The sequence below is a fragment of the Garra rufa genome, chromosome 5 (genome assembly GCF_049309525.1).
Source record: "Garra rufa chromosome 5, GarRuf1.0, whole genome shotgun sequence".
Lineage (NCBI taxonomy): Eukaryota > Metazoa > Chordata > Actinopteri > Cypriniformes > Cyprinidae > Garra > Garra rufa.
Window position 1 is genome coordinate 51,324,753 of NC_133365.1, and position 25,000 is coordinate 51,349,752.

Consider the following 25,000-nt stretch of genomic DNA (forward strand, 5'->3'; position numbering starts at 1 on the left):
GAAAAGGTCTGCGAGATCCACTTTCATGAGATCAACAACAAGATGGTGAGTGTGTCCTGCTATGAAACACTACCCGTGTGTGTGACTGCGTGTTTAAAACACCTTTTTAATACGTTCATGATACGTCTCAAAAGTATCCTACAATTAATCTGGAGCATGCAAAACAAAAATATTTAAAAGATATTAAATAATATAAAATAGTTAAAATATTCTATCAATTCTTTTATTAAAAGAAAATTAATTATAAGAAAATTAATTATAATATATATATATATATATAGTGTGTGTGTGTGTATATATATATATATATATATATATATATATATATATATATATATATATATATATATATATATATAGTCAAAGACGTTAAGATGTCCACGTCAAAAGGTATTTTGATTTTATGTCCATAGAAAGCACATTAAATGTAAGTAAAGTGTCTACTTTTATGGTTTCAAATACGTTTTTGGAGAATAAAATGTCAAAATTAGGTTAAATAATGTTACATTGTCATTTAATGTAATACAATATTACTGTAAAAATTCAAACAACATGCTTATTCTGACTTGTACATATTAAAATATATAAAAGAATAAGGGAGCATATTAATTTTTTTTGTGTTTTAAATTAGAAAAAATTCTTACTGACAAATGGGCAAAACCTAGGATAGTGGCAAATTTTAAAAAATGTAGAATTACAACTAATTAGCATTTGGGGCGAAAGTAATTCGTCTTTTAATATGTCATAAATTGATTTTTGTTGTAAATATGCCTTACAAGACAGTTACACTGAATGACATTTTAGTGGGTGTCTTCTGTAAATTTGGGAAAAATGTATTATATTTATTTTTTGCTCAGAAAAACAAAAACAAAAATGCAATTAAATTAAAAAGAAAACTTTTAAATATTTTTTTGTAAAAACAACAAAAATTTAAAGTAGTATTACGCTTATTGTTTTTATGCTTAAACCCCTTTTTCATCATTGACCCATATATATATATATTTTTTTTGTTTTTCCAAAAAAAAATATTTAAAAGTTTTCTGTCTAATTTAATTGCATTTTTGTTTTTCTAAGCATATAATATATATATATATATAATAATATAATAATAACGCAATTTAAAATAATTTAAGTACAACTTTTGAAAAATAATAACATTTAATATATATATATATTAAATGTTATTATTTTTCAAAAGTTGTACTTAAATTATTTTAAATTGCGTTATTAATAATATTTCACAATATTACTGTTTTTTTTCTGTATTTTTGATCAAATATATATACTGCCGTTCTACTGCATTTATTTGATTATAATTTATATAAGCATTATACAGTATTTAAATAACTGTATTATCGAAAATATATATTAAAACATTTTAGATATAAAATATTCAATGGTAAAATATAAAAATCATGAAATTTTACAAAATTAACACTCTAGAAATAACTACAGTAACTTGCTGAGATTTAAATTCATTTCAATTGTGATTTCTCTTCTTACCTGAGGAATATTTTACTGTAATTCTGGAGAATTAAGGAAGTTTCTTAGTTCTTATAGTCATTTAAGCATCAACTTTGTCTCAATTATGAAAGAAATAAAAACTGAAACAAAAAATCTTGCTTTTGGAAATATTGGACCCAAAGCTTGTATGTGTTTTAAAAATTATGATTCTCACATCTTTTAAATGTTTTGTACTGTAATTTTAATTTTTCTTTTATTTTTGTATTGTTTTGTCTATATGGACCTTGATGTGTCTTGAATAAAGTTGATTGATTGATTGATTGAAAAGATCATAAAACTCTATAATAAATTACTATTTTACTTCTCAAAAGTTGCTCATTTATAACTCGGGAGACATAATGGACTTTTTAATTATTTTTTGTTATTCAGTAGCAAATAAGACTTAACTCTTTACAATAAATAAAAGCTTAAATAAATTGTCTTACTAATTTCTAATGGAAAATGTAATTGCACATTATATTTAGTTTATTTTTTCATGTTAACTTGATCTCAGATGATCCTCCTCAATTTTTCATTGGCACAAATCTAGAAATAACTAGAATAACTTGATATTAAAGAGATCTTGTTTGTTTGATTTTGAAGGTGGAGTGCAAAAAGGCGCAGCCGAAGGAAGTGATGTCACCGACAGGTACGGCACGAGGCCGCTCCAGGGTGATGCCCTACGGCATGGACGCCTTCATGCTGGGTATAGGCATGCTGGGTAAGTTGAAAGCAGGAAAAGGCAAATAATCAGCAAAATAATCAGCAAATGTCTCACTGCAGTCCTGTCTGACGAGAGTCTGGCGCTGCCTGCTGTTTACACAAGGAAACCGCACTTGCACTGCAAAAAATGCTTTTCTTACTTAGATTTTTTGTCTATATTGTCTTGTTTTCAGAAAAAAGAAGTTAAAATAATCGTATTTCAAGCAGAAAACTAGATTATTTATCTTACCCCATTGGCAGAATATTTTGTTTGTTTCAAGCAAAAACTCACTTAATTTGAACTTCTTTTTTCTGAAAATACAGCAATAATTTTTACTTCTTGATTTAAGAATTTCTAGATATTTTGGCTGGAAACAAGAAATCTAAGTAAGAAAATCATTTTTGCAGTGTGTGTCTGTGTTTGTAAGCTTGACACAAATCAGAACAGAGAACAGAAGTTTAGCAAGAAAAACAGAAAAACATTACATAATAAATGTTGCAAAATACATCAAATTCCCATATAACAGTTAAAATAGGTGTTTTTATTTTATTTACATTCACAATTAATAATTTAAACACTAAGGCAAATGCAATAATAATAAATAATAAAATAAAATAATTTAAAATGATAAGTTACTGAAATTGATTTATGAAAGTACTTTCAGTTGTGATTTAGTGCAAATAATTAATTGTGAATGAAATCTCAGTTCGTAAAAATATTATATATATAATATTATGAGTTATTGAAACAGAACTTTTTATAAAATCAGTAAAAATCACCAAAACACCACTTGATTAAAAGCTAATGACACTTGATTTAATGCAACATATATCGAATGTTATATTGTATCTAGGGCTGGGACACGATTAATCGCGATTAATCGTGTCCCAGCCCTAATTGTATCTAATATAATAAGAGAAGTTGTTTTTTATTATGAATTTTAATACATTTTAAATCAAATGTAACCAAATTTTATTTCCTGCTTTTCACTGTTTTATTTTTTTTTATGCATGTTATGATCATTTTATGAAAAATCATTATAAAAAATGTACAGTAAAGTTTCATATGAAAACATTAGTTAACTACCTTGGTTTAAAAGGAAACTAACAATAAGAAATACTTTTCTAAAACATTTATTAATCTCAACATTTACGAATACATTATTCAAATGAAAAGTTGTTAACATTAGTTAATGCACTGTGAACTAACATAAACATAAATTAAAAATGTAATGCTAATGTTAACAGATGAGAAGTTTATTGTAAAGTGTTACCAAATAATCTTGCCTTAAAAGCTTTTTCTATTGATATTCAGGTTACCCAGGGTTCCAGGCGGCCACTTATGCCAGTCGTGGATACACAGGAATCACACCGGGATACACATACCAGTTCCCAGGTAAGTCCAACTTCTTTCATTTCCACCTGTAGAGAACTTGCACAGAGCCAGTCATCTGTTACAATGTCAAAATGTATTATTTTATCTATTACAAACCCTGAGAAATGAATGATTTGTCCTCTTATCTGATAACTGCACATTTTTTGGAAGTGGATTTGAACAAAACACACTCACAACACTCACAGTGTGCAAGAGAGGTGCTGTCAAACTAATTGGAAAGTTGGAATCACACTTGATCAGTAACAAGTCCTTTTTCCAAAATGACATTGATAATAATTGACATATGTCTACCTGTTGCTGCCAGTTAAATGCTTTTAACCTGTTATTGCTGAAAAAATACTACATTCTCATGTACAGTTAATAATACTAATTAGAAGTGGGCAGCATGACCAAAATCTTATTTAATGGTATACTACATAGTAATATACTTACAGATGTAAATTTGTATGTGTATATATATATACACACACATACAAATTTACATCTGTAAGTATATTACTATGTAAGAAACTGAAAAAAAAAAAAAAACATTACAAATCTTAATCGATATATATATATATACTGCTGCTCAAAAGTTTGGGATTAGTAAGATTTGTAATGTTTTTTTACACTCATTTCTTACAATCATTAAAGTTCAATTTATTTGATCAAAAATACGGAAAAAAGTAATATTATAAAAATATTATTGCAATTCAAAATAACACTTTTTTTATTTTAATATACTTTAAAATATCATTTATTTCTGTGATGCAAAGCTGGATTTTCATCAGCCATTACTCCAGTCTCTAGTGTCACACGATCCTTCAGAGATCATTCTAATAAACTGATTAATTACTTTTATTATCAATGTTGGAAATAGTTGTGCTGCTTAATATTTGTTTGGAACCTGTGATATTTTTTCAGGATTCTTTGATGAATAAAACGTTCAAAAGAGCAGCATTTATACCAAATGGAAAAAAATATAAGTCTTTGCTGTCCCTTTTTATCAATTTAACACATCCTTGCTGAATAAAAGTATTAATTTCTTTCGAAGAGAGAAAGAAAAAAAAACTTTGAATGAGGTGTTTATTACAAAAGCTTTCTATTTTTAAATAAATGCGGTTCTTTTTAACATTTTATCAAAGGATCCTGAAAAAAAGTATCACAGGTTAAGCAGCACAACTGTTTTCAACACTGATAATAAATCAGCATATTAGAAAAATTTCTGAAGGATCATGTGACACTGAGTACTGGAGTAATGATGCGGAAAATTCAGCTTTGCATCACAGGAATAAATTATGTTTTAAAGTATATTAAAATAGAAAACCACTATTTTAAATTGCATTAACATTTCAGAATATTACAATTTTTGTTCTGTATTTTTAATCAAATAAACACAGCCTTGATGAGCAGAAAAGCATTACAAATCTTACTGATCCCAAATTTTGGGGATTTTATGTACACTGCAAAAAAATGCTTATTTTACGTAGTATTTTTGTCTTGTTTCTAGTCAAAATATCAAAAAATTCTGAAATAAAGATGCATTTACTAGATAAGCAAAATGACATAGGATATTTAGTCTTGTTTTAAGCTAAATGTGCTTAATTAAGTTTTTTTTTTCTCCCTGGAAACAAGTAAAAGTATTTTACTTACCCGACTGGCAGATAATTGTATTTATTTTAAGAAAACGGCACTTAATTTCGTTTTTTCCCCTTGGAAACAAGACTAAATATCTTATGTCATTTTGCTTATCTAGTAAATGCGTCTTAATTTAAGATGTTTTAGACATTTTGACCAGAAACAAGACAAAAATACTAAATATGATATGATATGAAAGGAACGTTATCTCATTTGACTATTTTGTTGCTATTTGCATCTTGATGCATGCAAACCAAAAGAGCCAAAATTCAAAACAGCCAAATTAACAATTATAAAAGCTGTGGAACTGAATCTAAGATGTGACGTTGGACCTGTAAGCAATTACACTTTAATAACAAGTTCAGCTTGACTAATTATCACTAACATCCATGCATTTGGATGTAAAATCTGTAGCGTTGCATGATACCGTCTACTGACCGCTGCGTGTTACGGTTCCATGTCTAACTAACTCCACACCTTGAGATCAGCGATCTAACGACGTCCTCCCGTTTCTCTCTCTTCCTTGTGCTTTTTGTTCCTCGTGTCCTTCTGCACCTCAATCTGTTCCCTTCCTTTCCTCCTGTGTAGCAGCTACACCTGGCTGTAAGTGGCTTCGCTGTGTGTGTTTCTGTGCGCATAGACGTGTCTCTCCTCTGCCGCGTGAAAGCCTCCTTTCATGGTGTACGTCAGTGTGTTTGCGTAGATAGGACTACATGTGGAAAAACACTCACTCTGTGTGCGTGTGTTGGTGTTTTAGCTCTGAGTTTGTTTACGCTGAGTTTATTCACAAACCGCTCTTTTGCCGTTTCTGTTCTAGAATTCCATTTAGAACGGACACCCCTTCTGACTTCCTCTCACCCCCCAGAGATCACAGGTTAGTCCCTCGCCTGGCTTTACAATCAGCTCTCTGTGTGCACATATAAACACATGGCTGCGCACAAAACACACATGCTGCTGATTTTCCTGCATATGGCTTCCTTCATTTTAATTAAAGATCCAAGACAGAGCTGCTGTGTGTCTTTTTCTGCAATCATGTGTGCTTTCAAACACGTTTCTGTACATTAGTCACTAACTGAGTTAACATGCAGGACTGCTTGAATGAAGTAATGCTTAAAAAGTGTTACAGTCAGCATACAAATAGTGCATATATACGTGTATATCTTTAAAGAAATTAGTATTTTTTTTCAGCATGGATGCATTAAATTGGTCAAAAGTGACAGTACAGACATTTATGATGTTACCATAGATTTCTGTTTCGAACAAATGCTGTTCTTTTGAACTTTCTATTCATCAAAGAATGCTGAAAAAAAAAGTTTCCACAAAAATATGAAGCAGCACAACTGTTTTTAACATTTATTATAATAAGAAATGTTTCTTGAGCAGCAAATCAGCATATTAGAGGGATTTCTGAAGGATCATGTGACACTCGAGACCGGAATAATGATGCTAAAAATTCAGCTTTGCTTCACAGGATTAAATTACAATTTAATATATATTTAATTATGAAAGTGTTAGTTTAAATATATTAATAATATTTCACAATATTAATGTTTTTACTATTTTTTAATCAAATAAATGCAGCCTTGGTGAGCAGACTTCTTCCCAATCCTAATCTTATAAACAGTAGTATTTCTATTTGATTCTGTTTTTCATGAAAAAAAAAAATGTTTATAACAATTATTGTTTCTGACAATTTGTATAAACAGAAAATATTTCCAAAGCTATATCTTACATTTTACTTTATCCACTGAAGAATCTGAATAATCAAATAAATGCAGCCTTGGTGAGCAGAAAATACTTCTTTCAAACAAACAAACAAACAAACTCTTACCAATCCCAATCTTATAATGTAGTATTTCTTTTCTTTTTTCCCATTTCTGTTGTGTATTTATATAAAAATGTATTGCTTTTAATGTTTCTGAAAATGTGTATAAACTAAAAATATTTACAAAGCTATATCTTGTATTCTACTTTATACACTCAAGAAACTGAATAATCACAACATTTTTTTTTAAATAAAAAGCATTAGAATAGCATGCATTGAACATGTGATATAAGATTTCGGATGACTTTTAGTCCATGTAAAACAGGATATTGAAGTAGGGTGGGACTTGATATGTATTTGTGTGTCATCCTATCATCTGAATGAAATGTCTCTTTCTGTTCTGCAGCCATTCCACTGACAGCCTACGGACCAATGGCAGCGGCCGCAGCTGCAGCAGTGGTCAGAGGTACGCAAAATCACATTTATTTGAAATGTAACTTTTATTGTCAGATTTTAAGATTTATTAAACTTGTAAAGCACCTTGTGTTTAAGACATCTGTCTTTCGCCGTAGGTTCCACTCCCTCACGTACTGCTGGCTTCCTGGGCACCAGCAGCCCTGGGCCAATGGCAGACCTGTATGCAGCAGCCAGTCAGGATTCAGCAGTCAGCAGCTATATCAGTGCGGCAAGTCCCGCCCCTAGCACAGGGTTCGGACATGGACTTGGGGTATGTACAGTCAGACATACACACAGATACACACATACACATTTAGACATGTTATTGTCAAAAAGAACAAAATTAATGAATAGAAAAAGTCTATGCAACTTGATTTATGTACCCTATTGAATTCCATTGTAAGTGCATTTACACTCCAGAAGGAAACCCAATGCATTAAGGGCCGGGGGATGAAAACCTTTTGAATTTGAAGATCAGGGTAAATTAAAGTTATTTTGTCTTCTTGGAAACACCTAAGTATCTTCTGTAGCTTCTGAAGTACTAAATGAAAAAATATGATGTTTAGGCAAAATAAGAAATTCTGTTCAAAGGTTTTCACCCCCTGGTTTTTTCCTTCTGAAGCATCAGTGAGTGTTTGAACCTTCTCTAATAGTTGCATATGAGTCCCTCAGTTGTCCTCAGTGTGAAAAGATGGATCTCAAAATCATACAGTCATTGTTGGAAAGGGTTCAAATTAGTGGTGGGCCGTTATCGGCGTTAACGTGCTGCGTTAACGTGAGACTCTTATCGGGCGTTAAAAAAAATATCGCCGTTAATCTATTCTCAAAGTTGGGTTGGGAGCTGGGTCTAAACTACGCAAGCTATGATGACTTTCACTTTGATATTTTAGCGCGGATGATGTATACCTAGTCGAATTGCACTGTAGGGGGCGAGAACGAGTCTTCAACTTCTGTGAAATTACCACATCAAATGAGACGTGCAAAGTCTGCAAACATGGATGCAGTTATGAAGCCGCTTCAGGGCAGGTGCGTTCTTAGACCCTTTTTACTGGGGCATGCGTCCCAGTGAAAATCTGCTGTGCCCCAGTAAAATCTCAAATTTGAGTTATAATTTACTTTGATAATCCCGAAATAAAGACATTAAACTATATGCAACAACTGAATTGACGCTTCTAAAAGCAACGCAGTTTAATCGAAGACTATGCACGCAGATAGGCTATTCTTTCCCGTGCGCGTCTGTGTATTTAACGGCAATGCGCACGTCGTGCAGCCTTTTGCGCAGAAGTACTTGGTTACACAAGTTTGTATAGGTAATTATGTTGTAAATGCAATTGTCAAGCAGTTTGTGATGCATTTTGGAAACAGGAGATGAGTGCCTGATCTAATGCGCCACCTGGCCCGTTCTCGAAGACTTACTTTTAGTCATTATTTGGGTAGCACACATATTCTGATTGCCTTCATCAGAATTCAAATTAGCCATTTTAATCTAGATTAATTCCAAGATTTAATCTAGATTAATCTAGATTAAAAAAAATAATCTATGCCCACCCCTAGTTCAAATACACAAAAATGGCAACAAAAAAAAAACCTGAAGATTTTTCTGAAGAGCAGCAGGCAGTTTAACTGTTCAGGGCAAACAAGGGACTCATGAACAACTATCACTAAACAAAACAAAACAAAAAAAAGCTGTGGATCATTCAGGTAACAATACAGTATTAAGTGTATGTAAACTTTTGAACAGGGTCATTTTTATGAATTCAACTATTATTTTCTCTTGTGGACTATATGTAAATGTTGTTTATGTGAAATATCTTATTCAGATCAATACTAAATTAAAAAAAACTTGCTTTATATTTTTGCAAAATTATTAACATTTTGCAGATTCTGCAAGGTGTATGTAAATTTATGACCTCAACTGTATACAGATAAAAATCAAAAATTATATATAGAGATTTTTTTTTAATATATATATTTTTTTAATTTTAGTTTAAGATTTAGTGATTTTATGTGATTTTGTCTTTTTAATTATTTTTTAAAATATATTTCTACTTCAATTTATTTTATTTCGGTTTTAGTGTTAGTAATTTTAGTACTTTAACTTGACCTCTGGAAACAACTTAACATTTTTCATTTTTCAAGTTGAAGTGTATCTAATCATTTTATTTCAGGTTCTTTTAAATTACTGAAAATGATTTTTAATAAAAACTATTAAAAACAAATAGTTTTACATAGATAAATAACAAAACTATTAAAAACAGAGATGAGAACCACTGAAAACAACTTTACATCTCTAACACATTTTGCTTGTTTTTACAAACTGAAGGCACTATTTCTATTATTATGTCACTGAGGCTTGTACCTGGAACATTCCATTAAAACCCCTCTTTCTCTCCTCCAAGGGTCCTTTGATTGCAACTGCCTTTACCAATGGCTACCACTGAGGGGCGTCCAATCAGAGTCCAGCATGGGAGGAGAAACTCACACGCTTGTGAACCGCCTGACAATGCGACGTGCTTTTGGGACGAACCCCAGGGCCGGATGCAGTCCCTCCTGTCTCCGCTCTGGAGTTTCCACCTTTTCTATTTCTCTTTTCTCTACTAACATCACTTTTTCGTTTTCCTCATCCCGTATTTTCTTCCTGACGTATCCGACTCATTTATGATATGCTGCCGTCTGTCTTTTGAAAGAAAAAAAAAATGAAGAAAAAAACATTGTCAAAACGATATTGTTTGATTGTACGCGCGGAAACACGCAAGGGATTTCGTTTCCCCGGATTTTTATTTTGACAAGTTTTTCTGCATTTCCTATGTGTTTTTGCTGACTGTTTTGTGTTTTTATGTTTTTACTGTACTCATGCTGTAACGGATGATGTCGAGAAAGAGAGAGAAAGAGAGACAAGGAGCACGAAACTGGAAAAACTAAAAGTTCAAGATTCGTTTGCTTTCAAACTAATCTAAACAACGAACAAATACATGAGAATGAATCAAACGTAACAACAAGACAGGACAAAAATGTATATTTTGGTAGTTTTTACACAGCATTTGTAATGTTACTACGAACATTCGTACGCTGAATTTTCCGTAAAGTTGGTTTTACATAAAAAAACAACGGGCCTCAATCATGAATTTTCTGCGTGGATCTGTATTCTGCATTTTTAGATGTAAGAATATTTGACATATTTTTTACAAAGAATCCGTTTTGCTCATGTTGAGGCTCGTTGTTCGGCTTCTTTTTGTAGATACTGTACATATGCATGGATTTTGGGAGGGTTCAAGGGTTCGCATTGAACGATGGACTGGGGTTTCGGGAGGGTTGAGGGTCCTTTACAATTTTTTAACATGCAAACGTCTTTCTTCACATTGAATCTTGCATTTCTGAGACTAGTTTCATGACCAAGTTGGACCAATGTTGGTCTTTGGTTGTGCTTCTCTCGCTTTTGACTCCATTTATACTAAGATCAAAAGCCTCGTTCAGACTGTCAGCCCAAATCCGATTTTGTCCATATCCGGAGAGAATCTGATTTGAATAACAACTGTCCATACAGCGTATCACAATTGTTTATATCCAATTAATGTGTTCATAAGCGCTCCTTCATTTCACGCAGTGCCGTTTCTCAACGGTTTGTTACGTTTTCCACAAGAACGTCTGACGTGTTTACGTGGCAAAAAATAAAATAAAATAAAAAAAACGTGAAAAAGCTTCACCAAATCTGATCGGACCGGTCAGACTTGAGGCTGTGTTTACACTAGTGCGTTTTTCACTAGGGCTGTTCGATTCAGAATATTTTGGAATCAATTCCGATTCCTGGTTCTAGGATCGATTGGATTCGATTCCAAGAATCGATTCCTCACTGTTGTTTTTTCGATTCTTTTATGATTCTATTTTTTTTTTAGATCGGAGGAAGCTCATTTCGCAATGACTGCAGGATATGAAGGTCGTAGAAAGTAGCCTTCTCATAATATGAAGCTTAATTAGTAAAAATTACGATTTTTCTATAGCTCTGACTGATTTTAAATTGTAATTTTGTCTGCTTTGCCCAGGAAATTAGTCATAAATCTGCATTTATTGCATTAATAAAACAAGACGTGAAGTGCGTAAAATACATGTCCACAGTTCAGCTGAATGATGTTTACTTTAACAGTATGCTTTTCACAAAAATAGCAAACTATACAATGAAACAAAATAAACAGAACTTTAACACAACACTGATATAAGAGCTGTCAATCAGATGAGCTCTCGGCCATTAATTTGTGCTCTCTGCGTTTTTTTCCAGAATTATCATTGGCTGATAGAAAGGTTAAAAATAGCATTTATTTAAGATGTAAATAAGATCACATCATGATCTATTCTGTTGTGCAGCGCTTAAAATTGTGGACAACATGAGCCCGTTCCACCGTAAAATAACTAAATCGTTTTTGAACTAGTTCATTAAAACGATCTAACCGAACGAACCTTTTCATGGAAACGAATCAGACTTCTAGTAACTATTAGCGAGCAAGAGACAAATTGGGTGCTTCTCAAATGGAAGGCTACATCCTCAAACTCAGACGAGCTCAGTAATGATTCATTTTTATTCAGCTTATTTTCGTGAATCGACATTAACAACATTTGATGACTAGCAGCCGAGATATGCATCCTTCTGTTTGAGAGGCACCCATATATAAGTTTTGTTGAACTGAAAAGTCTCGGAATGAGGAGTCGATTCCCCTTGATGGGATGGATTTCAAACTTTGGAAACGACTCTCGATTCCCAATGCCGAATCGATTCCGAGCCCTATGTATAAGTAGATGCACCATTTGGCCGCTCCAAGCATGTCCTCCATCTAAGCAATGGGGAATCTACCTATACATATCTATGCTTGTACCTGCATGAATGGTCATATGACTCGTTTTCGGTTGTGTAGACAGAGATCGTTTCTGAAACGCAGTGAAACGCCATTTTAAAACGAAAACGCACTAGTGTAAACGGAGCCGGAAACGGATTTCCAAGAATCCGATTTGAATAAGATTCAAAACCACATATGAATGTAGCTTGAAACAGATTTGCACAAATTGTATTTCATGTAATTCAGGCCATCTAAATGTGATCGGATTTGCATAACAATTGTATTTGGGCTGACAGTCTGAACGAGGCTTAAGTTTTGATGCTCTTTCGGACTAAATTCTCCGAATCGAACAGACCTTTCGGTCGCTTCGGTTTTGTATGAATCCTCACATTTGTGATTTTTAAACTATTCGGAAACCATGTTTTTTGATGTTTGCTGATGTTGGCGTCAAACCACATTGCTGAAAAACCAAGTTGCGTTTTCCGTTAGAGCAAATGATTTGGTCCCGTTTTTGGGAAACGGAAAAGCAGTCTCGATCCGCCTTGTTTTCGAAGAGCACGGCTTCTGGGCTTCTCTTCATGCTGTTTTTGGAAATATATATTATATATATAATTTTTGCGCAGTGTACTTCTATTGTAAATCTTTCCCGCTCTCCTTTTACTTTTCGTTTTTGGACGGTACAACGCTGTTTTTGGAAGAAATGAAGGACAAATTTACAAAGCAAAGGAGTCTGAGCGCTGTTACACCTGTCGTTGTGTGTTTGGATGTGCGTGTGCGAGTGTAAGTTGCGGCGACTGCTTAGACCGAAGTATGGATGTTCACGTAGCTAGTTTACATGCATTCAACTGCCACCTTTGAAACTGTCTCGTCTCTGCCAGTAATGGAGAGGAACGTCTCTGACATCACAGCTCTAATGGAGGCCTTCTGGGAAAATTACGTTACACTTCACTAACAATACACATCCAGAGTGATTTTTTTTTTTCATTTCAGCAACATCTGATTTCTAGTTATTTGCATTCATTTTCAGTCTTCCATTTGACAAGCGTAGCCTCTTTTTGGAGCAGTGGTCACGTGACGACCCAAACTCCGGCTGACAGGGACGCCTCACAAAACTACTGCACGGCACACACTGTAACTATTTAACCAACAAAAAGCAATAAGTTATTTTTAAACTCAAGTAATAATGAACGCCGTTAGAGGTGGTACGAATACGACGGCGATTATGTGGCATTAAGAATTATTTTTCAGAAAAAAGCTATATTTTTCAAGATCCGTTTTAACCCCTTGAAAGTTTCTCAGATTTTTACCGTACATGATGTTAGCTGTTTGTTTTGGATGATTTGTTGAGGGGGATCAGCGGCGGAACTGGAAAGCATCAGTGGGCGGCGCTCCGTCCCGTTGCTGTGGAGCTGCACGTCAACACTGTGACCTGATGCTCAAATACGCTGGTCCGCTGTCCCTTTACTGTATTTTTTTATTTTTCACCTCTGGAAATTTTCAAGTAAAAAGATCCTAATAAATTATTTTAAAACATTCCATTTGATGGCCTCTGTATTCATGTTTTTTCTTTGTGATTCATTGCATTTGCAGGGAGTGTTCTGCCATGTTTGGGTCATATGCAGACTTTGTAAATGTAAATTTGAGTAGTAAATGCAAAAACCAGCAAACAGTAATACGTAGGCAAGACAAAAGCGTAATCCAGTAAACAGGCAGAACGTCAAAATCCAGTGAGCAGTCCAAAAGTAACAAATAAACAAGACTATGAAACAAGGCAAAGCTATGACAAGAAACCAAACCGTGAAAATAACAAAACAGGGCAATGAAACAAGAGAAACACTTAGTAGAGTCCGCACAGCAAAACAATACTTCGCGGGGCCTGTTTGGTGTAGGCCTCCTTAAAGGAACACTCCACTTTTTTTGGAAATAGGCTCATTCTCCAACTCCCCCCGAGTTAATAACGGATTTTTACCGTTTTGAAATCCATTCAGCCGTTCTCCTGTTCTGGCGATATCACTTCTAGCATAGCTTAGCATAGATCATTGAATCCTATTAGACCAATAACATCGCGTTCAAAAATGACCAACGAGTTTCCATATTTGTTGTATTTAAAACTTGACTCTTCTGTAGTTATATCGTGTACTAAGACCGGTGGAAAATGCAAAGCTGCCAGTTTCTAGGCTGATAAGATTAGGAACTACACTTCCATTCCGGCGTAATAGTCAAGGAAGTTTGCTGCCGTAATATGGCCGAAGCAGGCGGAGTATTATCAGAAATGAGTTCCCAGCTAGTTTAGCATTTGCACATGTGCTGCGTGGTATTACTGCTCCTGCTTCGGCCATATTACGGCAGCAAACTTCCTTGACTATTACGCCGGAATGGAGTGTAGTTCCTAATCTTATCAGCCTAGAAAATTGAAGCTTTGCAGAGAACAGTCAGTGCATGGGTGAGGGCTCCCTCTGCTGTTGTGGCGTTACAGTTGTAAACCCTGAACATTTACAAATTTCTGAAATGAAACTAGAATATAAAATTATAACATTATAACAACTACATATATTTAAGGTTTATTAAAATTAAATAATTCTAAAATTAAATGCATACAAAATAACATTTTCATTACTTAAATGTTGATTGAAATGAAGTATGTGACCCTGGACCACAAAACAAGCCTTAAGTATATTTCTAAATTATCTAAATTTTCTTTTATGCCAAAAATCATTAGGATATAAGTAAATATGTTCCTTGAAGATATTTTGTAAATTTGCTACCATATGTATTACAACCAAATTTTTGATTAGTAAAATGCATTGCGAAGAATTTAATTTGGACAACTTTAAAGGCGTTTTTCTCAATATTTAGATTTTTTTGCACACTCAGATTCCAGATTTTTGTATATTCAAGAAATATTGTCCCATTCTAAAAAACCATACATCAATAGAAAGCTTGACTCTTATGACTGGTTTTGTCATCCAGGGTCACATATATATATATAAAAATGTAAACTATCTTAGCTTGTTGACATGGCAACATTTTCATTTTCTTTTTTAGTTTAGCCTGATATACAACTAGAACTAAAGCTTAAATAAAAACAAACACTCAAAAAACTATACAGACATTTAAAAACAACAAAAACAAATATAAATTGGGGACAAAACCTAACTAAAATTAAAATTCAATTAAAACAATTTAAAAAGATTAATTTTAAAACTATATAGACAATTAATAACAAAAACAATTTAATATAAATTGGGGGGAAAATCCAACAAAATTATTAAAACTCTTTAAATTAAATAGTTTTAATAAAATCAAAATTAAAAATTTATAATAGTATTTTAATAATACAAAAATAATGATTATAGTATTGTTATTATAGAATACTTGTAGTAAATAATTATCAATAAAATATAAATGGATGCATCAATCAGTAAGTAGAGTTTATTTTTTACTATTTTAATTTCTCTACTATGTAAAAATAAAACATATGGTATAGCTTTAAAAATATTTTCTATTTATACAAATTGGCAGGAATATTCAGTAAAATCCTAAAAATATTTTGTGCTACATTTTTATGGTGTTTGTGGTATTTATCATTTCTCAAGCAAAATGTATATTTTCATGAAAAATTGAATATTCGTAGATAGAATATGTAATAGAATAGGCATGGGAATAGAATAACATTTAACCATGTGTGACCTTGGACCACAAAACCAGTCATAAGGGTCAGTTTTTTTGGAATTGAGATTTATACATCAATAAAAAATAGCTAAATAAATAAGCTTTCCATCTAAACATTGAGAAAATTGCCTGTAAAGTTGTCCTATGTCCTTATAGATATATAACTTTAACTTGTAGTCTATACATTTTATTTTTGTTTTTCTTATCTTTTTTTTCATTTCTCTAGTGTTTAAAAATAAAAGATATGGTATAGCTTTTTTAAAACATATTCTGTTTATACAAATTGCCAGGAACAATAAGTAAAATGTTTTGTGCTACATTTTTTTATGGTGTTTGTGGTGTTAATCATTTTTCATGCAAAATGTGTATTTTCATGAATAATAGAAATGTTACTAAATAGAATAGTTATGTAATAAAATAGGCATGGGATGTTAATACACACTTCTTAGCTGGTTTGCAACATTTAACCGTGACCCAGGACCACAAAACCACAGTCATAAGTGGCCATAAGGAGTCAGTTTTTTTATTTGAGATTTATACATCATCTGAAAGCTGAATTAATAAGCCTTCCATTGATATAAAGTTTGGATCTGGAATCTGAGAGTGCAAAAAAAATCTAAATATTGAAAAAAATTGCCTTTAAAGTTGTCCAAATTAAGTTCTTAGCCATGCATATTACTAATCAAAAAATTAGTTTTGATATATTTACGGCAGGATTTTTGACATAAAAGAAAAATGTATAATTTTGCCCCATGCAATGTATTTTTGGCTTTTGCTGCAAATATACCTGTGCTACTTGTGGTCCAGGGTCACATTTATTAAACATTGCTTACGAAGTTAGTGAGACTCCAGCTTGGTTAGTAAACAAACAAGTGAAAAGACATCCAAAATTTAATGAGCAACCATCCAACACTTCAAGACATGGGAAGAGACGTGGCTGATCTGCCCCCTCTTGCTCTGTTATGTCCATCTCTGTCCCATAACACACACCTGATACCCTGCGACCCAATACCACCCGATGGCCCTATGTCAAACCACACACACACATTTATAAACACACACTGTTTCTCAGCATTTCTTAATTTGACTCTATTATTAGTCTAGTTTGATTGGACCATCCTAGTGTCATTTTACAGTTTTATACATTGCAAAATTTTAGAAAGAAAAAACAAATGACACACTCTTAAACTTTAGCGACTTGGAATCCGTCCATGGGAAAGTGTCTCATCTCCCTGATCCTATTACTCGTAGGTTCTTCTTGCCCAAACACCCTCCCACCCAAAATACTCTTCTTCATCTTGTTTCTTAACAGCGCACACAGCTCTCATTGAACCCTGGTGGATTTAATCATTTCTTTACCCTTTTTTTGCTTTTCTCCACACTTGGACATTTGTGTGTAATCAAAGTCTTCGCCTGCCATCATGGCGACGGGCGGCTCGCAGACGGACGTGAAGGGCTCTCTGAAAGGGAGCATGGATTTGTATCACAGCTGGTTCGGTCCTACGACCCCACGACCTCCTCTACGAAACTACTTGCTCCTGACCATCCTCACCTGCTTCTGTCCAGCCTACCCTGTCAACATTTTAGCCCTGGTCTTCTCTATAATGGTGAGTTAACATTAACAATCATATTGGGCTGGACTGTGTTTACAAAAAACGGAATCTGCTTGTGATTTGATCTGCCTTTATATTAATGTCTGTCATGAAAGCAAGGGCTTTTTGATACTAAAGCATAAGTACTTTAATATGTTTGCAGATACTTGTTTCTCCAAAAAACAATGCTACAGCCACTTATTCTGCTTTGAAATGTGCGTCCTGTGTCGGAATGTCTGTTTTTGTTATCTTCTTTCTTTTATAGTCCAGAAACAGTTACGATCAGGGAGATTACGATGGTTCGAGGCGTTTAGGAAAGATGGCGCTCTATGTGTCCATCGCATCCATCATCATCGGCATCCTCATCATCACCATCTTCTGCGCTGTGCATTTCAGCACGGTAACATACTGTTACTCATACTCTTATATGTAATATGTGACCCTGGACCACAAAACCAGTCATAAGGTTAAATTTGACAAAACTGAGATGTATACATCATATGAAAGTTCAATAAATAAGCTTTCTATTGATGTATGGTTTGTTAGGATAGGACAATATTTGGCCGAGATACAACTATTTGAAAATCTGGAATCTGAGGGTGCAAAAAAATCAAAACACTGAGAAAATCACCTTTAAAGTTGTCCAAATTAAGTTCTTAACAATGCATATTACTAATCAAAAATGACATTTTGATATATTTATAGTACAAAAAAATCTTTTTGGAACATGATCTTTACTGAATTCCCTAATGATTTTTGGCATAAAAGAAAAATCAATAATTTTGACCCATACAATGTATTTTTGGCTATTGCTACAAATATACCCCAGCGACTGGTTTTGTGGTCCTGGGTCACATATATTCATATTTGTTCTCAATTAAGCTCTCTTAAAAAATTCAATTTGTGCCTAAATGTTTTATTTAAAATTATATACACATTTTACATTTTAAATGTTTTTATTTAATTATTATAATATATTTTTCCCCATTTTTTTTTACGACTTTCTTGATGTCACTTCATTAAATATGTTTAAAGGGTTGAACAGGAAGATAAATTCTTTATGTTCTCAAAAAAGTCATAATCAAATTTTTTTTAATGAATGACAACTTCATTTTACAACAAAATAGGTGAAATTGTTTGTTTTTACTACATAACTCATTCAGTGAAATGATGATAAATGAAGAAAAGTTAGTTAATAAATTGTAAAAAATAAAAAGAATGAGCCTGTATTGCTACAGAAACAGATCTGAAAACTTTTTCTCTGACTGAACTCTTTGTGTCTCTGTTTGTTTAGAAGGAAGAGTAAGATGTCTTTTTGCCTTGCTGTGCTCTGGGTGAAGGAGGTCCACTGTTCTGTCTGTTGAACTGAATGGAGATTTTAGTAATGAAACCAAGACTAGAACAGATCTAGCACAGGACATCAGCTCTCCTCCATCTTCAATCCAGCTCTGAATGAATATGCTTATAGAAGAGAAAGGTAGATGACTTGAAAAGTTATGCCACTTTTACAGATAATCACATTCAATATACGCACTTTTAACTCACTGAATATTATGCATCTATGCACATACTGAATATGTAAATAATTTTGTAACCCATGCATGTCTATTCTTAAATGTCTAAAATGTATAGCTAAGTTTTCAGGGTTGAATATCAATGCAAATTTATCAATAATTCACTAGTAAATATCATTACAGCACTGTTTACAGTCATCAAGTCTTAACAGCTCAGCTAAATTCTGTATAAAACTAATCATGATCTGAATATGTAAATATTACTATTTTGGTGGATTCTGTGTATTTGATTTTAAAATTTTACCATTTATCATGTAGGCTAATCGATTGTAGAGATGTCTGCATTGTTGAATGTTTTCCAAATGAAAATGTACTCATTTGGAATTAAATGTTTGGATGAACTTGTCCAAATTAAATAATAAACTTAATTTCTAAAGCACCATTCATATAAAGCTGAAAGATGTCATTTATGTCACTACCGCCAATGCACGAAACTGTAAAACAAACTATTTTTCCACTAACAACTATGTTTGGAATAACAATAATAATAATTTAAATAATAATAATAATGTCAATTATGCATTCCAAAGATTATGAGATTATGGAAGTAAAATAAACTTCACATAGAAGTTGTTTTAGTGTCGGTCTTAAATGTATGTAGGCCAAATAAAATCACTAGTAAGAAAGGTTGTGTTATATTGAGATTAAGGTTACTAACACATACTTACTTTTCTCTCTGGCCAGAGAGCTGGTGTATTTGGAGATGTGTCTTCAACCCTCATTAGAGCTATATATAGTGTTGGGTCTCAATCCTGTGGTGGTGTCAGGGGCCTCTTGTTATCCCAGCGTGTTCAGGCCAGTGGGGTCACATGACACAGGATAGCTGGTTCAGCACTGCCCCTGCTGAAAAACACAGGAATGTCTCTACGCTCCCGGAAAACACTTCAGCCCAGTAAACAGGCTGAGGTACAATGTGAAATGTGTTCTGGGACATCAGGGGACATCATGAGTATTGGGGCACAGAACCCCCATCAACAACTGTCCCCATTTTTTCAATCAATTTCATGTGTTGTTTTGTATGGAGGCCCATTGCCGACACTGAACGATAAATAAAAAAGGTAATTGTGGCTTTTTTCCGAATTTCGTCATGTAAACTCGTAATTCTGACTTTTTTTTTTTGCCTCTGTGAGAACTGTGAGATATGAATGCACAATTGCGAGAAATTGTGACTTTGTATCTGGCAATTCTGACTTTTTTTCTTAGAATTGTGTGATATAAACTCGCAATTGCAAGTTATAAAGTCCAGTTCTGAGGTTCACAGAATTGCAAGTTTATATCTCACAATTCTGAACTAATAACTCGCAATTGTGAGTTTATATCACACAATTCTCACTTCATTTCTCAGAATAGCAAGTTTATATCTCATAATTCTGACTTTATAACTCGCAATTGCAACTTTATTTCTCAGAATTGTGAATTTATATCACGCAATTCTGACTTTATAACTCACAATTGTGAGTTTATATCTCACAATTCTGAGAAAAAAAGTCGGAATTGTGAGTAACAAGTCACAATAACCTTTTTTTTTTTTAGTGGCGGAAACAGGCTTACCCCCCATTTAGGACAGTATTTGGCCGAGATACAACTATTTGAAAATCTGAAATCTGAGGGTGCAAAAAAAAAAAAAAAAAAAAACACTAAATATTGAGAAAATCACCTTTAAAGTTGCCCAAATGAAATTCTTTGCAATGCATATTACTAATAAAAAAATTTACAGTAGGAAGTTTACAAAATATCTTCATGGAACATGATCTTTACTTAATATCCTAATGATTTTTGACAGAAAAGAATCATCGATCATTTTGACCCATACAATATATTTTTTGGCTATTGCTACAAATATACCCGTGCTATCTAAGACTGAATGTGAATGAAAATGAGACTATGAGGAATAGATTTATAGTCTTTATAATGGAATGCACTGTATAAAAGTCCTAGATCATGAAATTTTTTCAAACTCACAACATTAAAAACTGTTTCCTGGAGTTTTTGTCTACTTCCTTCCAGAAAGATGTTTTGTCAGCAATCCTATAGCTATATCCTATATTGTCAAGTATCCTATATCTGATAATGTTGTGAGAACCCACTGCAAACGATTAGTGTCCCAGCTATCAGGAAACGTTCCCATAACTTTCACTAATGTTCCTTAAGAGGGACAAAACGTTCCTAAGATAATGTTTATCGAATGTTCTTGTAATGTTATTGATAATAAATAATGATTCATTTGCATATTTAAACCTAACATTTTAGAAAACTTGTAATACAAAAAATGTTTGCAATTATCAATGTAATCAATCAACTGGGTAAGTAAAGCAATAACTATTAGTTAATTCACTTGCAGTGTCTCTCTCTTGCAGTTACTTAGGCTACTTCTTCTTAATGTTTTCTCTAGCATTCACATAAAAAGTGTTTTTATTTAAAAAAAAATATATATGTTTTGAATTTTTTAGATAACATTAACTAAACATTCTTTTAACTTATTTTTAGCTATTTTCTGACTTCCACGTTTGGTCTGGTTCCTTTTTTGTTAGAACATGCGTTTTTGGATCTAAACAAGCCGGTGCTAGATGAAAGGTCAGTTTACCAGCTGCTGTCAGTGAATACCTACACCTTTTTGCCTTGAGGGCAGAACAACATGAACTAGTTGAACAATCCTGGGGTCAAATGGCACGTTGTGATGAAGCAGGTGTTCTTTAGATGGACAGACGGATGTTTCCTTTTTATCCTTCAGTAAACAGACAGAAAGACACCTGAGAACTTTAGCCAGACCTCTCTGCCATGACCATCAAAGGATGTTAGAAAAAAGAAATCACTGATGCATTTGAGACAGGAAAATCGAACAATAAAACATTTGAATAAAAACTGCATCCTGAATATCTTTATTACGCTGTTGTCAATGTATTAAAGCAAAAATGCACTTGAGGCCATGTTGTTATCCATCCGGAAGTGTTTTTCGAACAGCGTTGTCTCCCTCTGGTGGGGTGATGTATTAAACAACATCCAATGACTTCAGAGTTGCATTATAGCCTATCATTCATAAAATAAAGGCATTTTTAACCTCTCATTTTTGTAAAATTAACAGTTAAAATAAGTGCAGCTAAGAAAGACTGATCTTCATCTTCATTCAATGCTGTGAAGATATTTTCCAAAATCTGTTCGATTCAGGGTGACCTAAAATATAAAAACTATTTTTTATTTAAATATTTTTTAGGAACCAGTAGCAAGTTCACATTAACTAGACAGAATAGTTGCCTAACTAGAAGGTTATAGCTCTATTACCTACCTGTAGGTGCCACCTAGGAACAAAACACAGATGTCAAGGGCACAACTCCAGCTAAAGCAGGAACAACAACATTCCTTAAACCAGCCACATTTGGTCCTCCATGAAGCTGTAGTTTGGTATCTCTGATGACAACGGCATGTACATTCATGACTGCAATTCTGCATGCAGTTCTCACAAGCTTCTTTGCAGCACCTGCAGCTCATTCTTTGTTAACTGGAAAGCCTGACATATGAAATAGCCATTTTTTTTAAAAGTTTGCACATTCATTTTTTGTTGAATATTATATTGATACATCATACTTTTACAGCTCAAACTAAATAGTTGAGTTCTCACGTGTATTTGGAGGCTCAAACTGAGCAAAAATAATTTTGATTTTTTTTTGATAATTTTTGAAATGCAATTTTGATAGATTGTAATGTAAATCAATGTATAACACCATAGCAGACTACTTACATAAAATGCATATAAATATCATTATCAGTATTTAAATGCTTTTTTAAAACCAAAGCTCTATAGTTTCTAAACATATAATGCAATGCAATACAATGATGACTGATATGAACAAATCAACGTTCCTCAAAAGCCTGAGGCACACATGAGGCACAGTGGATATTTATACAATTACACTGAAAGCCCTTTTACTTGCTAAAAAGTATAAAGTAGATGACAGAAGGCATGTAGTACATTGTGTGCAACAAATTTGATACAATATAGGCTTTATAGGGTTGAAAACTAAGATAATAATGACAAGGAGCAGAACATGACTAATTATTCAACTATTTTCTGATCTAATTATCCTCATATATCTGATCCTGGACTACAAAACCAGTCTTAAGTAGCACAGGTATATTTGTAGCAATAGCAAAAAATACCTTGTATGGGTCAAAATTATCGATTTTTCTTTTATGTCCAAAATCGTTAGATATTAAGTAAAGATTATGTTACATGAAGATATTTTGGAAATGTCCTAACATAGATATATCAAAACTTAGTAGTATATATGTAATTAGTAATATGCATACCTAAGAACTTCATTTGGACAACTTTGAAGGTGATTTTCACAATATTTAGATTTTTTTTTGCACTCAGATTCCAGATTTTCAACTAGTTGTATCTCAGCCAAATATTGTTCCATCATACATTAATGGAAAGCTTATTTATTCAGCTGTCAGATGGTGAAAAAGGGACCCTTATGAGTGAATTTGTGGTCACATACACTCTTAAAAATAAAGGTGCTTTGAAAGGTTCTTCACAGCGATGCCATAGAAGAACCATTTTTTGTTCCACGAAGAACCATTCAGTCAAAGGTTCTTTAAAGAACCATCTCTTTCTTACCTTTTTATAATCTGAAGAATCTTCTTTTGCCACAAAGAACCTTTCGTGAAACAGATGTTAAAGGTTCTTTATGGAACCATTTAGACCAAAAAAAAAAAAAAAAGGTTCTTCTATGGCATCGTGACGCACCTTTATTTTTAAGAGTGTATTTGGACAGATGTGTCAAATGCTCATATATTAAGTTCTCGAAAGATTATCAAAACATAAAGCTACATAATCATTATGGCAGCATCTACACTTATATACAAAGAAATAAGTTTAATTCAGAAACAATCTACCTTGTGCAGAAAGTGGTATCAGCTGTAGAGAAATAGAGGAAGATTTCTTCCTGTTTTACTTTAGGTAGTTTTTGAGAAGGGGTGTGGTAAAATGATCTGTAATTTAATACCTTATTTCCTCTCACTCCAATTGCATTTTTAAAGATTCTGGTTGCTGGAGATATTTTCTTGGCATGACAGAAATACAAGCTTAGTGTGGATGGATATTAGCACTCTGTAAAAGGCTTGATTTGTCTGTAAAGTCAACTAATTGCATCACAATTGAAATGCAACAAAAACACTATCCATGTCATGTGTCCAAAAATATTGGCAGTACCAAGGTACTTTTTTTTAGTGCAAGACGGATTAGGTAGTGTGTGTGTGTGTGTGTGTGTGTGTGTGTGTGTGTGTGTGTGTGTGTGTGTGTGTGTGTGTGTGTGTGTGGTGATCAAGAGAGATTACTTGTCCATGTATTAAAAGTTTATCTGAGGTCAGGTGACTCTAAATGGGAAACAACACATGCTGGATGTTTTGTTTGTCATGTGATTTATTTTGAGACACTGTTGTGTCACTTGTCTCTATCTAAGACAAACTCTAATATATAATACAGAACCCCCTTTAAAATAACTGTACATATAATGTATGTCATCTGGACATGGGTTATTAAAGAATATAAAATAAGCAAAACCCTAACTTGTGTTTTTAGACAGAAATAGGTAGATATCTGGCCTATTTATGGAAAAGAAGGGAATGATGCCAATATTTACCTCTTGCTAAAACACGTGGGGAGAAAGAGAGATTACTGCATTTACGTCATGAAAATAGAATAAGCGCGGAGAACGGCAATCCAGCAAAGCCTCTCTGAAACCTTGAAAACAAAGGGCGGGGCGTAGAAGCCCGGACGTCGTCTCTGATTGGTCAGTAACAATGGTTGGCAAATACTTATTATTCGGTTTCACCTCTTGGCTGTTTATTTAAAATAAAATGTCTGTTAAATATATCCAATGTCATCATTCACGTGT

General features: G+C 33.2%; 2 protein-coding genes across 2 annotated transcripts in view; both read left to right on the plus strand.

The window, feature by feature from the left end:
* The window catches only part of LOC141334906 (RNA-binding protein Musashi homolog 1), a 39,839-nt gene extending 26,036 nt beyond the window's left edge, over nucleotides 1–13,803 (plus strand). Inside the window, exons 7-13 of the mRNA XM_073840131.1 lie at nucleotides 7–45; nucleotides 2,107–2,224; nucleotides 3,521–3,601; nucleotides 6,036–6,092; nucleotides 7,390–7,449; nucleotides 7,556–7,710; nucleotides 9,839–13,803. Coding sequence (XP_073696232.1) covers nucleotides 7–45; nucleotides 2,107–2,224; nucleotides 3,521–3,601; nucleotides 6,036–6,092; nucleotides 7,390–7,449; nucleotides 7,556–7,710; nucleotides 9,839–9,880 — 552 coding nt within the window. The 3' untranslated portion in view covers nucleotides 9,881–13,803. The remainder of the gene's footprint in view (nucleotides 1–6; nucleotides 46–2,106; nucleotides 2,225–3,520; nucleotides 3,602–6,035; nucleotides 6,093–7,389; nucleotides 7,450–7,555; nucleotides 7,711–9,838) is intronic.
* Nucleotides 13,804–17,243: 3,440 nt separating this feature from the next.
* LOC141335861 (transmembrane protein 233) lies at nucleotides 17,244–19,487 on the plus strand. The gene is made up of 3 exons (XM_073841414.1): nucleotides 17,244–17,544; nucleotides 17,795–17,929; nucleotides 18,824–19,487. Exons 1-3 carry the CDS (start codon nucleotides 17,359–17,361, stop codon nucleotides 18,833–18,835), a joined length of 333 nt encoding a protein of 110 aa, XP_073697515.1. The 5' UTR covers nucleotides 17,244–17,358; the 3' UTR covers nucleotides 18,836–19,487.
* Nucleotides 19,488–25,000: the final 5,513 nt, after the last annotated feature.